General features: G+C 32.3%; 4 protein-coding genes across 14 annotated transcripts in view; 2 read left to right on the top strand and 2 right to left on the bottom strand.

Annotated features, from left to right (window-relative positions):
- Nucleotides 1-3472, top strand: part of LOC117154464 (nephrin) — a 99730-nt gene extending 96258 nt beyond the window's left edge. The window contains exons 12-15 of the mRNA XM_033329483.2: nucleotides 61-327; nucleotides 2046-2285; nucleotides 2941-3053; nucleotides 3209-3472. Coding sequence (XP_033185374.1) covers nucleotides 61-327; nucleotides 2046-2285; nucleotides 2941-3053; nucleotides 3209-3289 — 701 coding nt within the window. The 3' untranslated portion in view covers nucleotides 3290-3472. The remainder of the gene's footprint in view (nucleotides 1-60; nucleotides 328-2045; nucleotides 2286-2940; nucleotides 3054-3208) is intronic.
- Nucleotides 3473-7618: 4146 nt separating this feature from the next.
- Nucleotides 7619-9554, top strand: Trax (Translin associated factor X). The gene is made up of 2 exons (XM_033349244.2): nucleotides 7619-7776; nucleotides 8480-9554. The coding sequence occupies exons 1-2, from the start codon at nucleotides 7761-7763 to the stop codon at nucleotides 9313-9315; spliced, it is 852 nt and encodes a 283-aa protein (XP_033205135.1). The 5' UTR covers nucleotides 7619-7760; the 3' UTR covers nucleotides 9316-9554.
- LOC117165644 (uncharacterized) lies at nucleotides 9409-11335 on the bottom strand. Of its 7 annotated transcripts, none has more exons than XM_076624513.1 (4): nucleotides 10870-11335; nucleotides 10599-10784; nucleotides 10034-10530; nucleotides 9409-9972 (listed from the first exon to the last, which is right to left on the bottom strand). In XM_076624513.1, exons 1-4 carry the CDS (start codon nucleotides 10882-10884, stop codon nucleotides 9633-9635), a joined length of 1038 nt encoding a protein of 345 aa, XP_076480628.1. In that variant the 5' UTR covers nucleotides 10885-11335; the 3' UTR covers nucleotides 9409-9632. The 7 variants fall into 7 exon arrangements, with proteins under 7 accessions (XP_076480628.1, XP_033204937.1, XP_033205018.1 ...); XM_033349046.2 differs by having other exon boundaries at nucleotides 10599-10778; XM_033349127.2 differs by having other exon boundaries at nucleotides 10599-10798; nucleotides 10870-11334.
- A 311-nt stretch (nucleotides 11336-11646) lies between these two features.
- Nucleotides 11647-19889, bottom strand: LOC117165364 (WD repeat-containing protein 20). 5 transcript variants are annotated; one of them, XR_013060109.1, is made up of 5 exons: nucleotides 19369-19889; nucleotides 18541-18723; nucleotides 16632-18020; nucleotides 15026-15181; nucleotides 11647-14754 (listed from the first exon to the last, which is right to left on the bottom strand). XR_013060109.1 is itself a non-coding variant. In XM_076624512.1 (4 exons), the coding sequence occupies exons 1-4, from the start codon at nucleotides 19636-19638 to the stop codon at nucleotides 14683-14685; spliced, it is 1914 nt and encodes a 637-aa protein (XP_076480627.1). In that variant the 5' UTR covers nucleotides 19639-19889; the 3' UTR covers nucleotides 11647-14682. The 5 variants fall into 5 exon arrangements, 2 of the variants coding, with proteins under 2 accessions (XP_076480627.1, XP_076480626.1); XR_013060108.1 differs by lacking the exon at nucleotides 15026-15181 and having other exon boundaries at nucleotides 11647-12421; nucleotides 12669-14754; XR_013060107.1 differs by lacking the exon at nucleotides 15026-15181 and having other exon boundaries at nucleotides 11647-12709; nucleotides 14468-14754.
- Between the last annotated feature and the right edge of the window lie 57 nt (nucleotides 19890-19946).

Raw genomic sequence — 19946 nt, 5'->3', positions numbered from 1 at the left:
ATAGTATCCTTTATGTATAAATTGTACGTAGTATAATCGGAAATGATGTCTCGCCCGCAGGCAGACCGTACCCGTTGCAAAACTGCACGGCGTACAATCAGACCGGTTCACGGATCAGAATATCTTGCGTGGAAGGATACGACGGTGGTTTGCCGCAAAAATTTGTCGCGATTGTGGACAAGCAACGACTGGAATCGCCAAATCCTTACTGGGAGTTGGAACTTCACAAGCCAACGACGGTCGCTCTTTACGCGGTCAATATGAAGGGCTCCAGTGATCCGGTGATCATGGAAGGAGAAGCTCTAAAAGGAGTGGCCAAGTTCACCGGTGCGTAAGTACCTCTAACGCGAATTGAACAGGTTATATGTACAAAAAGATAGGAACACAGCTATCGGTATCTGTTTTATAAGCCACCTGGATACGACTGGCCAAAACTTATCTCTCGTTCAGAGATTGTTACGTCGCGTAACACTTTACCTAGCCCAGGCCACACACCGCGGGCAAGATGGGCAACCAGATGTCTTCGGATACTCACTGCGTACCCTCAATAGTCTCAAGTATCTTCCATAAATCTCAGGAATTTCCTAGTAGAGGTCCTTCAAACCAAACAAACGTCTGTTTCCGAAGCATTTCTAAAGACTATTGTCTACTACAGCTTGACAAGGGAAAGTTAGTTTTTCTCACGTATGATGCAACTTTCCTCCCACTAACCACTTTCTCTCGAGGGCGGTTAAGACCCTTCGTTTAACCAATTAACAACGAAGCCTATTTCCCTCACTCTCTTAACTAAAATCGTCACCAACAAATCCGATGGTCCCGTGCGCTAGACACACCCATCCTTAGCTTTCCTCCGCCACAGCATCGTCTCCGAACCTCACTGATTTTACATCCTTCGAACGGTCAACATCCTTCGACCGGGTATACACACCCGTAGATCAGTCACTCACTCATCTCGTACATACGCACCAGCGTAACTGCCTTCGTTATAGGTTGTTGGAATAAACGGTGAAATTAACTTACTATACTGTGTCATATTCATTCAACCACCTCTGTTATCTTAACCGAAACAGGGGAACGACTACTTCGCGGCGTCGATTAACCGAATCGTAGCGAGAATTTACGCCTCTCGCTGACGCGTTTTCCTCGCGACCGCGTCTCTCCGCGAACGGTCGTAACAGAGATGAACAGGTCTTTCTCACTATTGCTACGCATCCCACCAATCACGATGTGTCCATTTGCTTCCCTTTCCATTTGTTAATTAACGTGTACAAAGTTCGCTTGTTTACCAAGCTTTACAAAACTTTTACAAAGCTTTTACAAAACTTTCCATTAGTTACGATCGACATTTTTCAAATTTAATAAATCCTAATATTCAATGGATGTAACGCAGTCTTCGTAAAAAAAGGAAAGATATACGTGCATACATATATATGAGAAAGAGGGCGAAAGCGAAGGAAAGAAGAATAAAATTCAGAATAGTAGTCGAATGAAAATTGGACACAGTTCTATTTCGCCCTTTTCGCGTATCGTTTGGTAATACATTCGTTGTTTCCGCTTCGCTATTCCGATGCTCGGTCAAAAGTGCCATATCACGAGTAAAGACCGTAAATAAAATATTCACCAATTCTTTTATTTACATCCATTAATTCGTCGAAACGAACATTTAATTAATTACACAATTGCATACACGTACATAGTTTCGATGTACACCCACCAAATAAAATTACTCTTTAAATTTTATATTGACTTACAATTTGTTTCCAGTAATGTATTTCCAATGATCATTTATCATTGCAAATAGTGTAATTAAGAATCGATCGATATAAGTAATTAAGAATTAATTCAGCTTTTACGAAAGAAACGTAATATAGGATTATTCCAAAATTAATAAACACGTACTTACGTCGTTGATGAAATTTTCATCCGACTGTGCATAATGAATATAAAAATGTACGTATGAAATTTGAAAAAGAGAACAAGAGGAAGGATAAAGGTAATTCAGCTACGTAGATACGTTATAGGATTGAGGGTGATTTGATTTACAGGCGAATCGACATCTTCGGTGGATATGTCACCGATCCTGATTGGCCTAGGGGGTACCGCAACCGGTTTGGGTCTAATCGTGACCGGAGTATTAATGGCGCTTTGGAGGAAACACGCGGCCACTCCGGCAAAGCCAAAACCACCCCAACAACCGAGTATCGCGACTTTTGCCACCAAAGGCGAAGAGGAAGATGGGAATCCTGATCTCATACCAACTACAGCCTTGACCAATCATTTCACAGGTGAGTTACGTTATACGCTTTGTATACGCTTCTGTTTCGCATAAGTTGAAATTTAGAATACACTTGAACATTCTGTCACACACACACACACACACACACACACACACAAGATTAGTTTCTCTACCGCGCGAAATCTACAGGTGAATTCGGACGGAAAAACATATTCTATCTTTATTCACATTCGATGAGATCGGCGAAAAATAACCCACCATCTCATCTGGTAAATTTCTACTCAGACTGATGAAAGTGCTCCGTTTAAGCGAAAAATCGCAAATATATCGAGTCTCGCCCTAAACGACGACCATGGTTAACGATACTTTCAAGAAAATTGCTCGTGGAAAATGCGTACGTTACGTCGACCTATTCGACGTAGATGCATCGATTCAGAAATCGAATATTTGTTTTCGTGAATACCGCTGTAGGAAAAATCCGCACAAACAATCGATACGACGTGGTTATCTTATGAAACGTCTTTCCCTTCGATCTCGTCAATTTATCTCTCGTAAATGATCGCTGCACGGAATACGCCGCTTTTCGAGTTTAAAGAGGACTTGTCAAAAGAAAAAAGAAGGCACATCCAATTATACCGATGACAGACTTTCGATAAACCGAATTGCACCATAGTGTATAAAATGCTACGATGAAATTTTTCCAGATAGGAAGCTTCTACATTACGGTTCCTTACCGCGGAGGCCACGACAGCTAGAAGGCCGAGAAATATCCCACGATGTTATAGAAGACTCAGATTATCCTCGAGCATCGCCGAACGTAAGTAACTTCATTTCTGCTTCGTCGTTTTTTAAAGGATGAAGCGTAATAACGCGAATAATCGTGTCTTTCGATTAGAAAGGCTCGTTCTATAAATCTAGCGAACGTTGCCATGAAAAACATTCCGTTAAAAAAAGGAATAACTCTGTTTGCAGACATTTTATAGTCTTCAGAGGCCACATCGATATTCGGAAACGGCAATCAGAAGCGCCGTGATCCAAGAAAGCTGCATCTAAAGATCGGCGAAGAAAGGAAACAGTGTTGTAATTACAAGGAAAAGAGCATAGTCACGGACTTGACACTTGACACACTCCGAATAGGCTACGTTCTGTCGCAACACATGAAAATCAAAAAGACTAAAGCCATGCTTATGCAACATTGTACACGTTTAAGCGTACGAAGATATTTATTAGCTACTCGATAACAGTATGCCTTTGTAAATATTGTATATAAATAAAACACATCGATTTCGTGTTACGCGATTGCATTACGATACTTTCAACGGTCCTCGATCTCAGGTAAACGTTCTTAATGACTAAATATGCTAAATAAGAATTCGTAGATACGAAAATGAGAAACTTTGAACGCGATAAGAAGAATGAACGAGAAAACAGTGTTTCTATCAATTTGTTCTTACAGCTCAGCCAAACTACCTCTTCCGTAGGTAGATTTTTACGTAAAATACTCGCAAACTAAAAGGAAGAAGTCATTGGATTCGGATCGAGCCCTGGACTATTTCCGCAAGAGATTTAATGCACCCATGGACGTTAAATGCACTCTGCAAAAAGGGAATGGCGCTATCTCGTATAGTAGTCGAGAACAAAGCTCGAGAACGTATATCTTCGAAACAGACCAAAAGGTGATCGCATAAACTCTGCTCGGTTGCTGTTGAAATTTAGGTCAAGGAAAGGACGCGATTTATCGTGGCCCCGTTTCCAGATAATCTTTGTTTCAAGACGCGAGAAACTCAGATACCTAATGAGAATCTTCTTCTATCTGTTTTCTCTGTTTCACGTTGCAATCTTTGTGTCTTTTATCACGGCTAAATATATCGGACTGACCTAGTCAAGCAGGTTACTTACGGTAGAAATCTCTTCGATCGAGCATATAATTTCTCGTAACGTTCCTTCCAACACCCTCGTAACTAAAGATTTTCGAACGAGAATCTCAATAGCCTATTCTTCCATGCGAAATCCGAGAGTGGATATAAGTATTATACTTTTAGATACAAAAACCAACAAAAGCAAGCTTTCGCTAGAAAATTTCACGCTTTCGATTACCTTAACGTTTTAAAAACAATTTACCTTTATATCTCTGTAAAAAAATAAATAATTAATACAAATCATGCAAAACACAATTGAAATCATAATAAATCTCTCCTGGTTGATATTTGCCAGAAGTTGGTACTGATTAAAGTAAAAAAAAAAAAAGAAAAGTAATTTTAAATTGTTAAAATTTCATCATAATTTTTAATTTTATCTTACTAATATTATCTTTCGCATAATCTTTATGCTTCGCGATACGCCCGATTTGATGCTTATCTCTGTTCGAATAATCCAACAGAAAGACAGCACTATATTTGCCATTTTACCGAGAATTGTATCTTTATTCGTTATATGTAATGCTATAGTGAATAGTGGGAATTAGAAATTATCATAAAATTTCTAGAACGTGAGTGCTGTTGCAATTTTAATTTTACACTAATAGATGATCAAAATATCCACTCAGAGTAATCGGACAACCCGTGAATAGAATATTCATTCTATTTCACAACTATAATTTAATACATATATGTAGCCATTAAATAGGAAATTCTCAAAGCAAATCACGATGACTACATTATCATTTTGTTAATATTAATTAATCTTTATTATTGATAGAAAAAAACAAAAAGAAAAGATAGAAAATTCCCGTGTGAATTATTTACGCAACACTAATAATTATTAATCTATGCACTCAGATCAATATGTTCGCAACACTAATAAAGTAATAGCGATCCAATGTAACCATATAGATGGCTAGTGACGAAGCTGCGTCAGATGATCCAGGAACAGAAACGTGCTTCCACGGTTCAGTGGAAGAAGATTGGGCATAATATAGGCGCAACACTACTTTAAAAAACGCGATCATTCGTCAACGCAACTCTAACTAGAAAACTAATTTAAAAGTTCAAATCAAAAAATTCGTTCAAATAATTGACACTATGAATTATTGAAATTACATTACAAAAAAGACAAACTGACACTGAATAAGAAATTTATTTAATACTTGCTCAAAGTTAAATATTAATACAAACAACTTCAGGCAATCCCTTCGTGAAAGCACATTTTCGAAAGTATGAAAATAGTATTCAAAACTTGTTGCTTTGACACTAAAATTTGCCTGTCGCGAAATTTCTTCTTGCACATAAAATTCAATACATTTTTGTACGGCAGGATTGAACTTTAGTATCTCTATATGTATATTTTAAATCAATATGCAAATTCAAAAATGAATATGAAAAGACTATATGAAATATAATTTGTTCTTAAAAACATATTTTTGATTGTTAGGAAGTTTGATATAATGAAAAATAAAACAACTCCAAACTCTAGCCAAATTTGAAATTTTAATAACAAAGTGAATTAAAATTCGAATAAAGTTTAATTACTACAGAAATTGTAAATTCTAGATGTAAAATCTTCATTAAATTATAATAAATTATTAAATAAAAACGTACATTAATTAGACGAAGTTAACAGTAGCGTGAGTTTGGGCGGTAAAATAATAACTACGCGTGTAAATACGTACTACGGAGTAGGAAAGGAACACCTGTCACGGAGTTATACACACATCTAATCGCTCCGATTTTCGTCGGTAGAATGACACCGCGCCACGATTTACCCGACAAAGTTCGGTTGGCGGAGAGTGGGGAGACAAATCGAGCGTGCATGAACAAGAGTTGTCAAATTCTTGAAAAGGATATGTTTTCAACGGTTTGATATTACGTGCGAAGTGAAAAAACAATAATACGTTAGACTGAAACACAACGCGGAGATTGTAAACACACAGGACCTAATATATGTAATTTATACGAAGAAAATTAAAATAAAAGAAAACGAAATTATTATTACCGTAAAATCGAACGATTATCAAACTTTTCGTTAATGATTATAGTTGAATGTATGACAAAAAGGGGAAAGAAAGCAAAAAGATAGGAAAGAGAAAAGAGGAGAATGAACAAAATTAAGGGGAGTGAAAAGAAAAACAATTTCACTTCAACAATACGTGATTTGTGCTTCTCGGTGTATGTATACAGTGACTTCGATCGGAAACTAGCAACTGTCTATTCACATTCATATAGAAAAACGACAAATTGCTATAAATCGTATTAGATTATGAATAAAAAATGAACCAAATTAAGATTCTCACCATTTCGAAGCAATGACTTGGTGTTGTATATTAAATTTTTCACATTTATGACGAGCTCTCGACAGTTGCTTCCCTTTTCAAGATGACGCCGCGCGAAATGGTGTAATTTCAAATTTTTATTTCACAATTGACCACAACAGTGCGCTTGGTTCAGGAACGTATCACGTTTTATTAGTAACCGGTTATTAGCCGGATTTTCTTGAAATTTATTTCGATATCCATTTATTTATATGGAAATACGATAAATCGCTATTAATTGTGTTAGCATATTGTAGACTAGTCGTTTTATTACTAGCTATATTAAGGGTATAGTTAATTGTCTCTCTCTAAATCACAACGATAAAAATACAAAAATTTTCGTAACCGGCCTCAAGTATTAGAATAAGCACAAGAACTTTTACAAACGTGACGTGTCCGCAATATGTTAATACCTGTGCATATAAAACGATTCAAAGTAGGATTCTTACCATTTTGAAGTAATGATATGTCGATATGTATTAAATTTTCCACATTTATAACGAACACTCTTCAGTTACTTCCTCCTTTCAGTATGACAACGCGCGAAATGGATTTCAAAGTTTAATTTCTAATTCTGTCACCAGAGCGCAAATTAGTCAGGTACGTATTATGTTCTATTAGTACCCTAATACTGCATTTTCTCGACATTTATTTTAATACAGAAATTTATAATTCATGAAAGGATTTTACCTTCTTACGCAAGTTATTCAATTCTTTCTAATAAATTATGTATTATATTATAGTAAAGTACAAGATTTTGTAGTAGTATACATAGATATATCTTATCGATAAATAGTATTAATTTATGACGTAATTGGAATCACGTTTTCCAAATATTAATGTTCTAAAATATTACTATATAAAAAGCGATAGAAATATTAACATTCCCGAATACTGCTATTTGAAAAATGATATTAACCTAAGAAGTGTGCAACCTGCCAGTCCAAAGCCTATTGCATATTGCAATCTGTACACATTTTGTACATACATATATACACATATATAATCTCTTATTATATATTTTCCCAAAATTCTTCTTTTTTTTTCCTTAGGCAACAAATACATTAATTGCACCCATCATTGAATATTGCGGGACAGTTGGACATCTCTGGGTAGGTGACTCATCGACTAACCTAACCCCAACCTAACCCAACCTAACCCCAAAACGTGGAACACGAAAAAGCACTGAATGTCAGATCTATCTTGTACTTAATCAATGCCATTGTTATTACATATATAAATAAAGGACAGTATCAGTAAAAATCAATATTTAAAATTATGTCACAAATCAAAGGTATATTAATGAAATTATAAAATATTTTAAAAACTACTTTGTATCATTCATGTTATCAGTTTCTTATAAATCACTTTTGTTTATAGTATTAGGTCATCCCATAACTTCGTACCGACTTTTGTGTATACATTTCATGTGTCGATTTATAAACTAGAGCAGATTTTCGTGGGTATAAGATCGTAATATAGTGAACACAGTGACTTCTAACAGTAAAAAATCATAAATGAAATGCGTATCCATTTTCGACATCTCATGTTATATGAATTTCGGAAAGGAAGTTCTGTAACAATTGCCACGAAAAACATATGTGCTGTTTACGGAGAAAATGCGCTTTCATCTCGCACCTGTAGGAAGTGGTTCCAACGTTTTAGAGCTGGGAATTTCTGTTTAGAAGACGAGGAACGCTCCGGGCGTCCTCCTCAGACAGACAAAGACAAAATTCGCGATCTTGTTGAAAAATCACGAAGTTTGACAGTTCAAGAGATGTCAAATGTTCTGAAAATACCTAAGACAACAATTCATAGGTGTTTAAAAAAAATGGGAATGGTGTCAAAGTTGAAAACGGCACGAACTTATGGGATGACCTAATATTTACTAAATCCGTGTGATGCGATTTTAAATCAGAATGTACTTCATTAAACCAAACATACCGGCAATTTTAACAAAGAATATTAAAATTTTAATTTTCTTATTTTATGATTAGACGAAGAAGGTGGAGAAAATCATGGACATTGCTGTACTAAGAAGATTAACATCGATGATAAGAGAAAAGAGATCGTGGATATTACAGATCAAAGCAGTGAAATTTTACAACAGTTTCGAGCATATGCGACTGAATTAGATAACAAACATGATCGTTTTGAAAGGATTGTAAAATTTGGCAGAGATATTACTATAGAAAGTAAAAGAATAATTTTTCTTTTGCACACCATAGATAAAAAAGGCAAACAGGAAAGTGTGCTACGTGAAGCTGATATGAGATTGCAAAAAGTTGCGAGATCCCTTTTTAAATCTATTGCACATGAATTAGAAGGTCAAGATCCATACCTCTATCTTAAAGCTTATCGTAATGGTTTGGAAGAATATGTAGAAGCTGTTACATTTTATCAGTATCTAAAATGTGATAATATGAAAAGTTGGTTAGAAATAGAAAAAACACTTACTTATAAAATTCCTGAGATTAGTAATGTTAAAACCATACAGGTTTTAGTCAGTCCATATGAATATATCTTGGGCATTGCAGATCTGACTGGAGAACTAATGCGTATGTGCATCAATAACTTGGCAACAGGAGACAGAGCTAGTTGTTACCAAACATGCAATTTTGTTAGAGATATGTATACATGTTTTCTTGGTTGTACAAATGCTTCAAATAGGTTAGTGAATAGAAAGCTTTACACACTTGAACAAAACCTCCATAAAATAGAAAATGTTTGCTATACGGTTAAAATAAGAGGTTCAGAAATACCAAAACACATACTTGTGGATCTAGTTAATGAAGAATATGCAGACAGTGATGAAAGTTATCATGCCTATTAAAAAACTTAAAAAAAAGAAAAAAGAAAAAAAGAAAAAAAAGAAAAAAAAGAAAAAAAAACATCAACTTTGAAGATAATCACAAATATTCCATAATTATTTTTAAGTAGTTTATTCAATATTGTTTTTATACGTTTATAAATATAAATGAGATAATGTTTGTATCATGTTACTTAGTTATCAACTTTAACATTGTAAAAATATTTGTAAAATATATTATTTCCATATTCTCATTTTTCTTATATTAACGTATATTTTTATATAGATATAAAGACTTTATATCTATGTCTTAGTCAGCTATATCATTTCCCAGCTCACTTTCAATTTTTATCAGAGTACATTTCATCATCATCTGAACTTTCATCATTGCTAGAAGGCTCATACTCAGACTCATCAATAGATTCCTCAGCAGACTCCTCTACGGATGAATCCTCCATTCCACTTATAGTATCCAAAGATTTTTGTATCTGTGTTCGTTTAGAATTCTGCTTCTTACGCTTATTATTTGCAATATTTGTACCAATATGTTTGAACTTCATTTTATGCTGAGGGTTTTTACGATAGCATCGAGTGCCATAGGGACATTCTTCTCTATTATCAGGTATATCATAATCAGAATCTTCAGGATGGCAAAATTTATCTCTATGCTGTGAATTTTTCCTGCCAAAGGATTTTTTCATGAAATACTTTATAATAAGAAAAAAAGAACATATAAAATTACCTATAACACTCCTCTCCATATTTGCATTTATCTCTTCTGAAAACATTTCCTGTTGCATTAGCAGATATTTTTGATCTGTGTACATTTTTTGAAACAGGGGATTGTATAACTTTTACCATCACTTTTTCATTGTCTTCGCTTATAGAAGGTAAATCTGAATTTTCTTTAAGGCTTAAAGTCTTTTCATGTACATAAGATTCACTATTCTCTTTATTCATATTTTGAACTTTATAAGCAGATCTCTCAATAGTAGATGACTGATCTATGTTGTGATGATCACATATTAATGTAGAATTTGCATCTTGTGTTTTACTTTCATTGTTATTATACATTAAATTATCTTCGTTTATAACACTTTCTTCAACATTTATTTTATTTTCATCATGATCGTTATTTAGTATTTTATGCAATGCATTGCATGAAGAACGTGAATTATCTCCTTCTCCTGAACAGAGTCTTTTATCACGTACAGTATTAGAATCTACATCTTCATTAACCTATAATGGAATTATTAAGAAATGTCAGAAAATTAATTTCACTATCATTTAAGACATTAATTTAATACTTTTCGTTTTAACGTATAGTCCTCATTATTTTCCATTTTATCAGGTACTGATATAATTTTAAACCAACATTTATCCGGTACCAGAGTACAAACATCTCCAGGTTTTACCGGTACTGTAACTCCCAATTTAAGAAGTTGCCATCGCGACGATTCGATAGACTTCATATAACATGGTGCAACCTGATACTAGAAAATAATTCCTATAGGACACTAATAAATGGTGCATTTGATATATCTACAGCATTATAAATAATCACGAATTCCTTCTTACCGGTGTTATTGTCATTTCATTGTCAGATGTTAAATTTATTATTGCGGCATATTTTATAATTCGATCATCATCACACTGAAATACAAATTATGCACACTAAATTTTCACAATTCACAGTAGTTTTAGATTGAAAGGGTGCAAACGTTTTTAAATGTGGAAGGAATATATGAAAAAAAGCTTTCCCGCAATGAAACATACTCATCACGCATACATAAGAATGTGTACATATATATAAGATATAAGTACATAATACATCTACAATTTTAAAATAGATAATCGACAATTCAAAAATAATTCAAGATTATTTTATTATATTTTTCCTTTGCATAATTAACATACTTACTCCAGTTTCAACATTTCGGCCAATGATGTTATTACCTATTTGTAAGTCCATTTTTTGCACCACGTCGTTATCTACTCGAAGTATTTGTAATTTTTTCATTTTTTCTATTTATTATATTTACAGAAAATTTTCGGAATATATTACGTATAAAATTTGTCATATTGTAAAATCAGTTACAAAATAAAATTTTGTTGCACTAGTAAAAACACGTTACACAAATGTTAAAAAAAAAGAAATGAAAACAGAAAAGGACAAATCGAACATAATCGTAGTCGGCTAAGCAGATAGCGTCATAAAAAAAATGTATTGTCTGTAAACTTTTTACGAATCAAACAAAACTTAAACAAAAACTTAACTAACAACGGTTTTGGAAATAATAATATTCATAATATGTATCGGGTAAATATGTTAGAAAGAAAAGTACACGACGATAATAACAATTAAATTTGTTTCATTTACAATTACAAAGAATGTACACTTTTATAAATAAATGAAGTAAAATGCGAAAAGAATTAAAAATTGAATACGATTTAATCGTAAAATTTAATCGTAAAACTGCGTTGAAAAATGTTTCATAGAAAAGTCAATAAATAGGAAAAGATCGGACATTTTTATGTGCATCTGTACGGATGTAATCAGCCAGACTAGTTAACCAGTTCGCAATAAAATATTCCTTTGTATCGTTGTATCAATTATTGTATTAATAGTAATATTATGCAAATTGCAACTACAGATTTCTTCGATATAAAGGAATCTTATTCGCTTTACGAAACGAAAAATATCTTTGAATAATAGTAACTAATACTTGAAAAATAAAACTTTAAAATAGAGCAATTCAAGAAATATATTTATGGTCATCGAATAAAATAATTTTATAAGTTAACTAATAAATTTGATACTGCGATTTCTGGTCAGTACTAATCAAATAAAACATATTATTTATTATGGACTCGTTATTTAGTTTACAATGTAGGAACATTATAAATCTCCGATTCGGTAAATCAAATATAGTTTAATATTTAACAGGCCAGCCTTCGTTAGTTTTCGGCTTAATAACGCATACCGATATGAAGAAATGTTTGATCAACAGTTTGAAAATTAATCATTCGCCTTAACACACGATATTAGCATAATTCTTACTTTCGTTACTTACAATTAGGTAATTAGTCAATGTCAGCATACGCATGTATCACAGTACACCTCGAAGAGCTTAAATGAAAAAGAGCAATGTTACATACATATTTATTGTTTATCAAAAAGTAGACGGTATCAAGCGTTATGTAACTTTCAAATTTCAAGTAATACAACAAAAACTTGTCGATTCTTGCCTGGAATACCGACAATTATCACGAAAGCTGCGATGCTGTTATTATTGCAATAATACTTTTATGTTTATTAATTTAACATAAAAATATAGTTGTTATTGTTTTCTTTTGCACATGATATTAAAACATACCTTTCAAAACAGAATTACCTCTGTCTGTCCATTATTTTTATCTGCGTAAAAACAGAATTTATTAATATATACACAATACGCATTTATATCGAGAATAATTCATTTACTTATAACATAAAATATGAATATGCATGAAAATATCCTTGGAAATACTTTTAATAATTTTACAAAAAAGATTTCAGAAAAGGTATACTATCGCCAAGACCAGTGATTCTCAATGACTGAAGTATAAATTAAGTCTATAATATGTTTAACAATCATAAAATATTTATGACTATTTGAATGCATGCCATGACAGATATTATTGTCCAAGAAACACTGGTTCACACACAATTATCTAAATCATATAGTTTACTTATTAACTTTGTATGATAATGAATAAATACGTTTTATACAATTACGATTCTGTACTTCGTCTGCATCTCATCGCTAAATTAATAACATTTTGAAAGAAATGCCCATGATAGGTGAAAAAATGTGTCATCGTTTCCAAACTGTTTAAAAATTACAACAATACAAATCGTTTTTACATTTTGACGTTAATACTTTAACGTGTGTATATATATGTATATATATATATTTCTGTAATTATTTATTTTTATAAAGTAATAAATAGTATCGCCGTGTGGAATATGCAATATGAAATACTGTTTATCATTAGAATATTCAATAACTATTTGTTCATACATTTATAATTATTTGTTTACTGTGATAGACTTTCGTATCTGAGAACTATATAAAACCATTTATTTATTCGTTGTAAAAATGATTCATTGTTATGTTGTAATAACACATAAAATCTTTGTAAATAGAATTAAGAAATACAATACTTACTCACAACAAGTTGTTTCAAAGACTCCATGCAGAGTTATAATCAAATAGAGATTTAAAACAACTATTCTAACAATGTACAGGTTACTTTTCTAGTCGGATTTTCAATTAATTATTTACGACCAATGCTTTGTAGCTCTCAGATATAAAGTCATCTTTTACACTTCGTTTTCAACTGATCGTACATCGACGATGCACTCATTATAGATTTTCAATAAAGCGAACAAGTTTCTTAGAAACATATTCGTGTAACCACATTATAGAACAAATAAAAATTTTCTTTATTTAGCTTACAATCTTATTAAGGCAATTTAGTTATCGATAACCCGACTATATTCCTGAACTGCATTAACAAGAAGTGAAACATAAAGAAGGAACATTATAACATATCTTTTCAGTAAATATATCTTAAAGTTAACGATATAAAAAAATAATATTTGGTATAATTAAATTTAAAAAATGAAATAACATAAATCCTGTTTTACATATTATCTAATTCGATCTTTTCGTACATAATATTACTCAAGATAAAAACAATTAATCCCTAGTAACAATACGCAAATTAAAATACTTTATATGTACATATTGCTCTGACTGATTACAATAGTTGCACTGCTTGTTAATCTAAGCCACAAGAAGCTAACTATTTAAAATCATGTTTCTAAATAATTACAAGTAAATGTTGGTAATATAAAATTCTTTGACAATATACATAAGCATTTAGTATTAACACCATTCAATTAAAATTTATTTTCCTAAGCGGATCTTATTGGAATGATTTAGTACAGTATGTAAGATCAAACATACATATGTATACATATATACATGTACACACAATTTATTTATTACTTTCGCTGGGTTCTTTTATAAAATTTGTATAACATTATGAAATTTTAATATCTTCTCACGTTTAAAAAAAGAAAAAATTAAGAAGGAAGGGCAATTGGTATTCACTAGAAATAACTTACCAAATAAAAATGTATTTTTTAGCAATCAATTGTTAGATGCTCTTGGAATCACCCATTTTTCAAAGAATACTGGAATAATTTTCACTTGGCCATACATAATACAAGTGGCAATAGTGGATATATGGTTGAAACTGCATTTTTGAAGATTGCAACGTATGCATTAGTGGGACGTATTTTTCTTCGTGCTTTGAAGATGTGTTAATATCTGGTTCTGGCTATACTATGGTGCCTCCACCTTCCGTGGGACTGATCACGTGGAGAGCATTTCCAACCTGTCCTATTCCTGCCTGTAATTGAAAAATGCATAAAAATTTATTATCAAAAATACTTTTGGTTGTTTTTACAAAAATTCTGCAAATGTTGGAAGCATTTGGAACACAGATATAATTTCTATAAGTGCATTAAAGAACAGTGCAATAATAGCATAGAAGTATGATCAATGACAATTTAAAAATGCCTTAGCAAGGTACATACTACTACACGAGCATATAAAAAACATAGTATACTACTTTGTTTGATCAAGCAATAAACAAGTTGGAAACAAATTATTATACGTACCATGCGATAAACTCTGGGAAGACTCATCCATGATTCTCTTGCATCAGCCAAAGCATGGTACAGAACATTAATCTTTCCAATCAAAGTAAAAAATTAATGTCCCAACGGCTTAAGAAACAAGCACAAGCATCTTCCGATAAAACTATAAGACTGTCACTATAAAAGAAGCAATGCATACTATATGAAAATTATCACAAAAATTTTAACTGGTTAAACCACTATAACATAAAGGAGCATAGGGTATTTTGATGATAGAAATGCTTTATGCATAACACCAGGAAACTGAATCTGACATTTTAAATTCTCATATTTCAGAATAAATTACAACTAAAGGAATTAAAATAAATTATAAACATATATATTTATATATGTATATCTGATTCAATTTTTACTCTGGAGCTTCTGCATTGCATTTTGTATAAAACTCAAGCAGGAAGCAAGCAGCAATATTTCATTCAAAGTTTTGCTTTATTGTACAACGAGGCAATTCATTGTTTTCAACAAAGGATTAAATGTCACATCATTATAATCCAGGACAATAGTTTAACTAAATAATTCATTGTTTTTCTATCATTTGCTAAGCTAAGCTCATAACACTTTACAGGAAAGAAAGAAGGGTTTAAGGGGCCTGCCCTGTTACAAAATCTTATGGGGGCGCAAACAATATTACTCTCAATGATGGAAATCAAATATAAATATATTCTATTTATAATCATACTAATATATTCTTCTAATATTTATATTGAATATATTTTGACCAGATGATCATTAGGCACAAATATAAATGCTGGTTTACACTATGAATGAACCTTATATTATTTATATTTATGATTTCCTTAATTTCTGCTATTCAATTAATATCAAAGTTTTACAGAATAAATTTTGAAAAATTTCCTTAGAAATTCATATTTTTCATAATTGAAAAAATTGAAAAATATAAAGATTGAATGTGAAATCTTATATTTCATATATCATGCAATAAGAAAGACCTGAAATTTTGTTAAAATGGAATATAGATTGATATATTAAATTTTTCCATTCATAGTATCATCCATCCATGTATTTCTGTAATTGATATACAATACAGGCTAAAAAATATTGCTAAATCTTTAATGTATTCCAATGGCACCTTTTAATATAATGTATACTGCTTTGGATAAAATGTAAACTAGTATTTAATTCGTAAATATAAGACAAGAAATACATTCATTCTGAAATAAAAATTTTGCATGTGTATGTATGATGCCACAAGAACAATGTTTATTACAATACTAAAGATAAAAAATAACAAAATCACCCTTTCGTATTTTTCACATTTAATAAAGTTATGTGTCCAAAAGAACATGTTTTGCCTAATATAATTCAACAATGACAATAGAAAAATTGTTCAAGGTATTATTGTGTTCAATAACAGTAATGATTTTAAGTTTTATCTCTATATACAAATCAGAATTCATTACTAAAAAATCCTACTTCACAAAATTGCAACAAAAATTGAAGATGGGTTACATCATAGATCGTTAGATCGCAGGGAATTAATGTTGGTGTAAGGATTGCTATGATGATGTGGCCTGTGCAGAGTGCTGCTGATGGTGAGAGGACCTACCATGTGACCAGGTCTTGCCCATGTATAGACATATCCATCTTGACATGCTGTTACGAAGCAATCTTCCCTAAACACTAATTCAGTCAATCTCTCGTGTGCCAACTTCTTGCACACTAGTGGTTCTAGCACTGGGCACTCATCAAACCTAGGGCACCAGGCAGTCCCTATCAACCTCATAGGATCATCCATCACAGAACTAACCTTTTTATTTGCACCTACTAAACTTCCACTGACACTGTTCAAATTACTATTTGTATTTAAGTTAGTAGTAGCTTTATCACCACTACTGTTCTGTATTATTGTGCTATTAGATGCACCACTACCTCTCATAGTGAGGCTAAAGTTCCTTTTATGATTATCACCCTTACGATCACCAAAACCAAGGCCTGCTAACCTTTGTGTCAAGGAATTTACAGTTGACACTGCTGTATTTGTACTCATGCTATTATTACTACTTTCATTATTACCACTCGCGTTTTCTTTGTAATTAACATTATTCAAATTATTATGTTTAGAATTGTTCAAATGATGATTCGTTGTTGAACCATTCCCACTGTTGACTGTTGATGTAGGAAGAGTACTAGAACCTGCTGTAGATGGCCTTTGTTTTGCACACATTGGTTGTCTCAACACATCTTCTGTAATATCCCACAAACACAACTGTGTATCTTGCGACACACTACCTAACCTGTAGCATGTACCACCTGACACTCTTAATTCTGAACCACAAGAGTTTCTGTTTGAATGAATTCCTTGCGATGTTGTAGACAAACGGTTGGCCTTCTCATGATAATGATTATGATTATTATGTGGTAATGTTTCATCATCTGAACCACTGAAGTCTGGGTCATGATCTTCATAAGATGTAGTATAAGGATCAAAAGCTACTACGCTTACCCAGCTATGATGACCTTGACCTCGAGCCACCACTCTTTTTTCATGAAAGCTCCAAATTGTCACAAGATCATCTTCACCGCCCACAACAACATATCTTCCATCTGGAGACCAACATACACATAGAAATCCACCAAAATAACTTCTAGCTGAACCCACTAACTCCATTGTATTATATTGAAATACTCGCAAAAATCCATCTTGGGAAACAACTGCTAAGTTTGAGCCACATGGGCTAAAGGCAAATTCATTTATACAACATCCTTCTGCACCTATTACCCATCTATATAATGGGTTTCTTGTAGATTTTGTTTTACAAGTATATATAGCATAACCATCCCCTGATTTAAAAGATTGATAGTTAGGGGCTGTGGTTCCACATAGAAGTTCTTCATTATATAAATATAATTGCCCAGAACTGTGCGATACCAAGAAGAGATTGTTTGATCCAGGAACCCATTTTATACATGTTACTTTACTTTTGTCAATCAATCTCTGAAACATTAAAAGATATATATCTTTTTATTTATTGAACAAATAATAAGTATAATCTTAAAAAATGGGCTGTTGCAGCTATCTAATAAGTTAACGAAAAAGTTACATAATTACTGATTAAATTTATTTAGTTCCATCATAAAATCTAAATAAGACTTACAAAATTAAATATTACATATGAATAGTATTAAATATATGTTACTACAGCATAGAGTATTATGAATCATTAAACTATCATACTAACTAACATCTTTGTTTATCATGTTACAACAAGATAAGACATTCATGTCACATAGATTGGATGAAGTGGTAACAACCTTTGTACAAACTTTTTAATAATAAAATATTATACAATCTATTTGTACCTATACACAATAAATGTATTCCCAGAATTTTAGGATTGTACCAGAAATATTTTACAATCTTCTTACATCTTCAAAAAATTTAGTTCAGTATGTATATTAAAGTATATTCATACATCTATATGAATTTCTATTTTTTAACATAACAAATTACTTACATCTTCATTATATAATTTGCTGAGTTCCTTCTGTATTGGATCTATCAGTTGAATTTGACCTGTAGAAAAACCAACTAATAGCGGAGCGCTATCTGCAGTTGCTGTTGTTTGATTAAAATTATGGCATGTTGGATTAGTTCCCTTATATAACTTCTTGTCCACTGGTTTATTTAAGTCCACAGCCTAAAATGTTTTCATATAACATTGACTCATTGTAAATTTTAATAACATGTTAAAATTAAGATATTGTAAAAATATATTGTGATTAATAAATTTTATTTATTTTATTTGTCTATATAAGATCATTAATATTTCTCAGTTACATTTATTTGAAAGATATAAAATTTTATCAAAATTAATATTTTAAAAATATTAATTTCTTGTATCTGCGTATATCAAATATTTGCATCAGATTTATAAACATGGACTATAAAATTGTTAAATATACTAATATTTTGTCAATTAGCATATATGGTATGTATTAATAAAAAGTTAAAAGTTTAGCTAGTAAGACCTGAAGGAAGGAAGAGAAAGATAGATAACATATATGTTATAATTTAAATGAAGTTAAATAAACAAGTTATTATTCTAAATAAAGTGACTGATGTATCTGTTGTTAAAATAATCGTCTAATTAGAGATAAGTTTGATAAATATAAGTTTACATGCAGTAATATACAAAGTAAAAGGATTCTCTATGTTAGGTGTGGTGATAGTGCAAAGATGGAGGCTTGATACGCGTTTTCGAGGTTAGGTTTCAACGAATCCACGCTCAATTAGATCTAAATATAATAACAAATATAATAACTATGGGGGAAGTTTAGATTACCTTTTTAACTCCTCGATAGACATAAACATAAAGCTCCTTGCCAAAATTGAAACACATTCGGTCACCAAGTCCTTGTGTACCCGTAGGATCTGCTGGATCCGGTAAAGTTACGAAAGACACCCTAACGGATGCACTTCCTTGACCATTCGTGTAACCGACCCTATTTGGCCTTGAATACTCCGACAAAGTCATTAGTTTATAAGTTCCTTCCCGCGTGACAAACTGTGTTTTCAAGTCCTCCTTCCCTCCTCCATCCAACTGCACAGCCATCTTACCACCAGCGGTGCGACGGAGGAGCTCATCAGACACGAAAAAACCTGTGTTGGTTTCTACCTTTCTATACGTTTGTCGATAATTTCTTCTTCGACAGCTTGTAAAAACTGTCAAACACCAACTATGCAGCTCCTTATATTAAAAATCTTCCAAATATCAGAGCTTACCGGTTCTGCATGTAACCTTCGCTAAGGGCGCCCCAAGTTCTATATCGAAACTGCCCGTCGTGCATTTATGATCCGCAGCTCATACTCTCAACCTCGTATAGGACAATTCCGTCCCCACCATACCCCTGATACTCCCTT

This window comes from Bombus vancouverensis, chromosome 14 (assembly GCF_051014615.1).
Source record: "Bombus vancouverensis nearcticus chromosome 14, iyBomVanc1_principal, whole genome shotgun sequence".
Classification (NCBI taxonomy): Eukaryota; Metazoa; Arthropoda; class Insecta; order Hymenoptera; family Apidae; genus Bombus; species Bombus vancouverensis.
This window is presented reverse-complemented; position numbering and strand designations above follow the sequence as displayed.

Coding starts and splice junctions, on each gene's coding strand:
- LOC117165644 (XM_076624513.1), bottom strand. Junction 10,531..10,598: donor ACTATACGTTAAAACGAAAA/GTATTAAATTAA, acceptor ATTCCATTATAG/GTTAATGAAGATGTAGATTC. Junction 9,973..10,033: donor TATGGAGAGGAGTGTTATAG/GTAATTTTATAT, acceptor ATCCTTTGGCAG/GAAAAATTCACAGCATAGAG.
- LOC117165364 (XM_076624511.1), bottom strand. CDS start 19,638: ATGGCTGTGCAGTTGGATGGAGGAGGGAAGGAGGACTTGAAAACACAG. Junction 18,724..19,368: donor TCTATCGAGGAGTTAAAAAG/GTAATCTAAACT, acceptor AAAACATTTTAG/GCTGTGGACTTAAATAAACC. Junction 18,021..18,540: donor GCAAATTATATAATGAAGAT/GTAAGTAATTTG, acceptor TTAATGTTTCAG/AGATTGATTGACAAAAGTAA.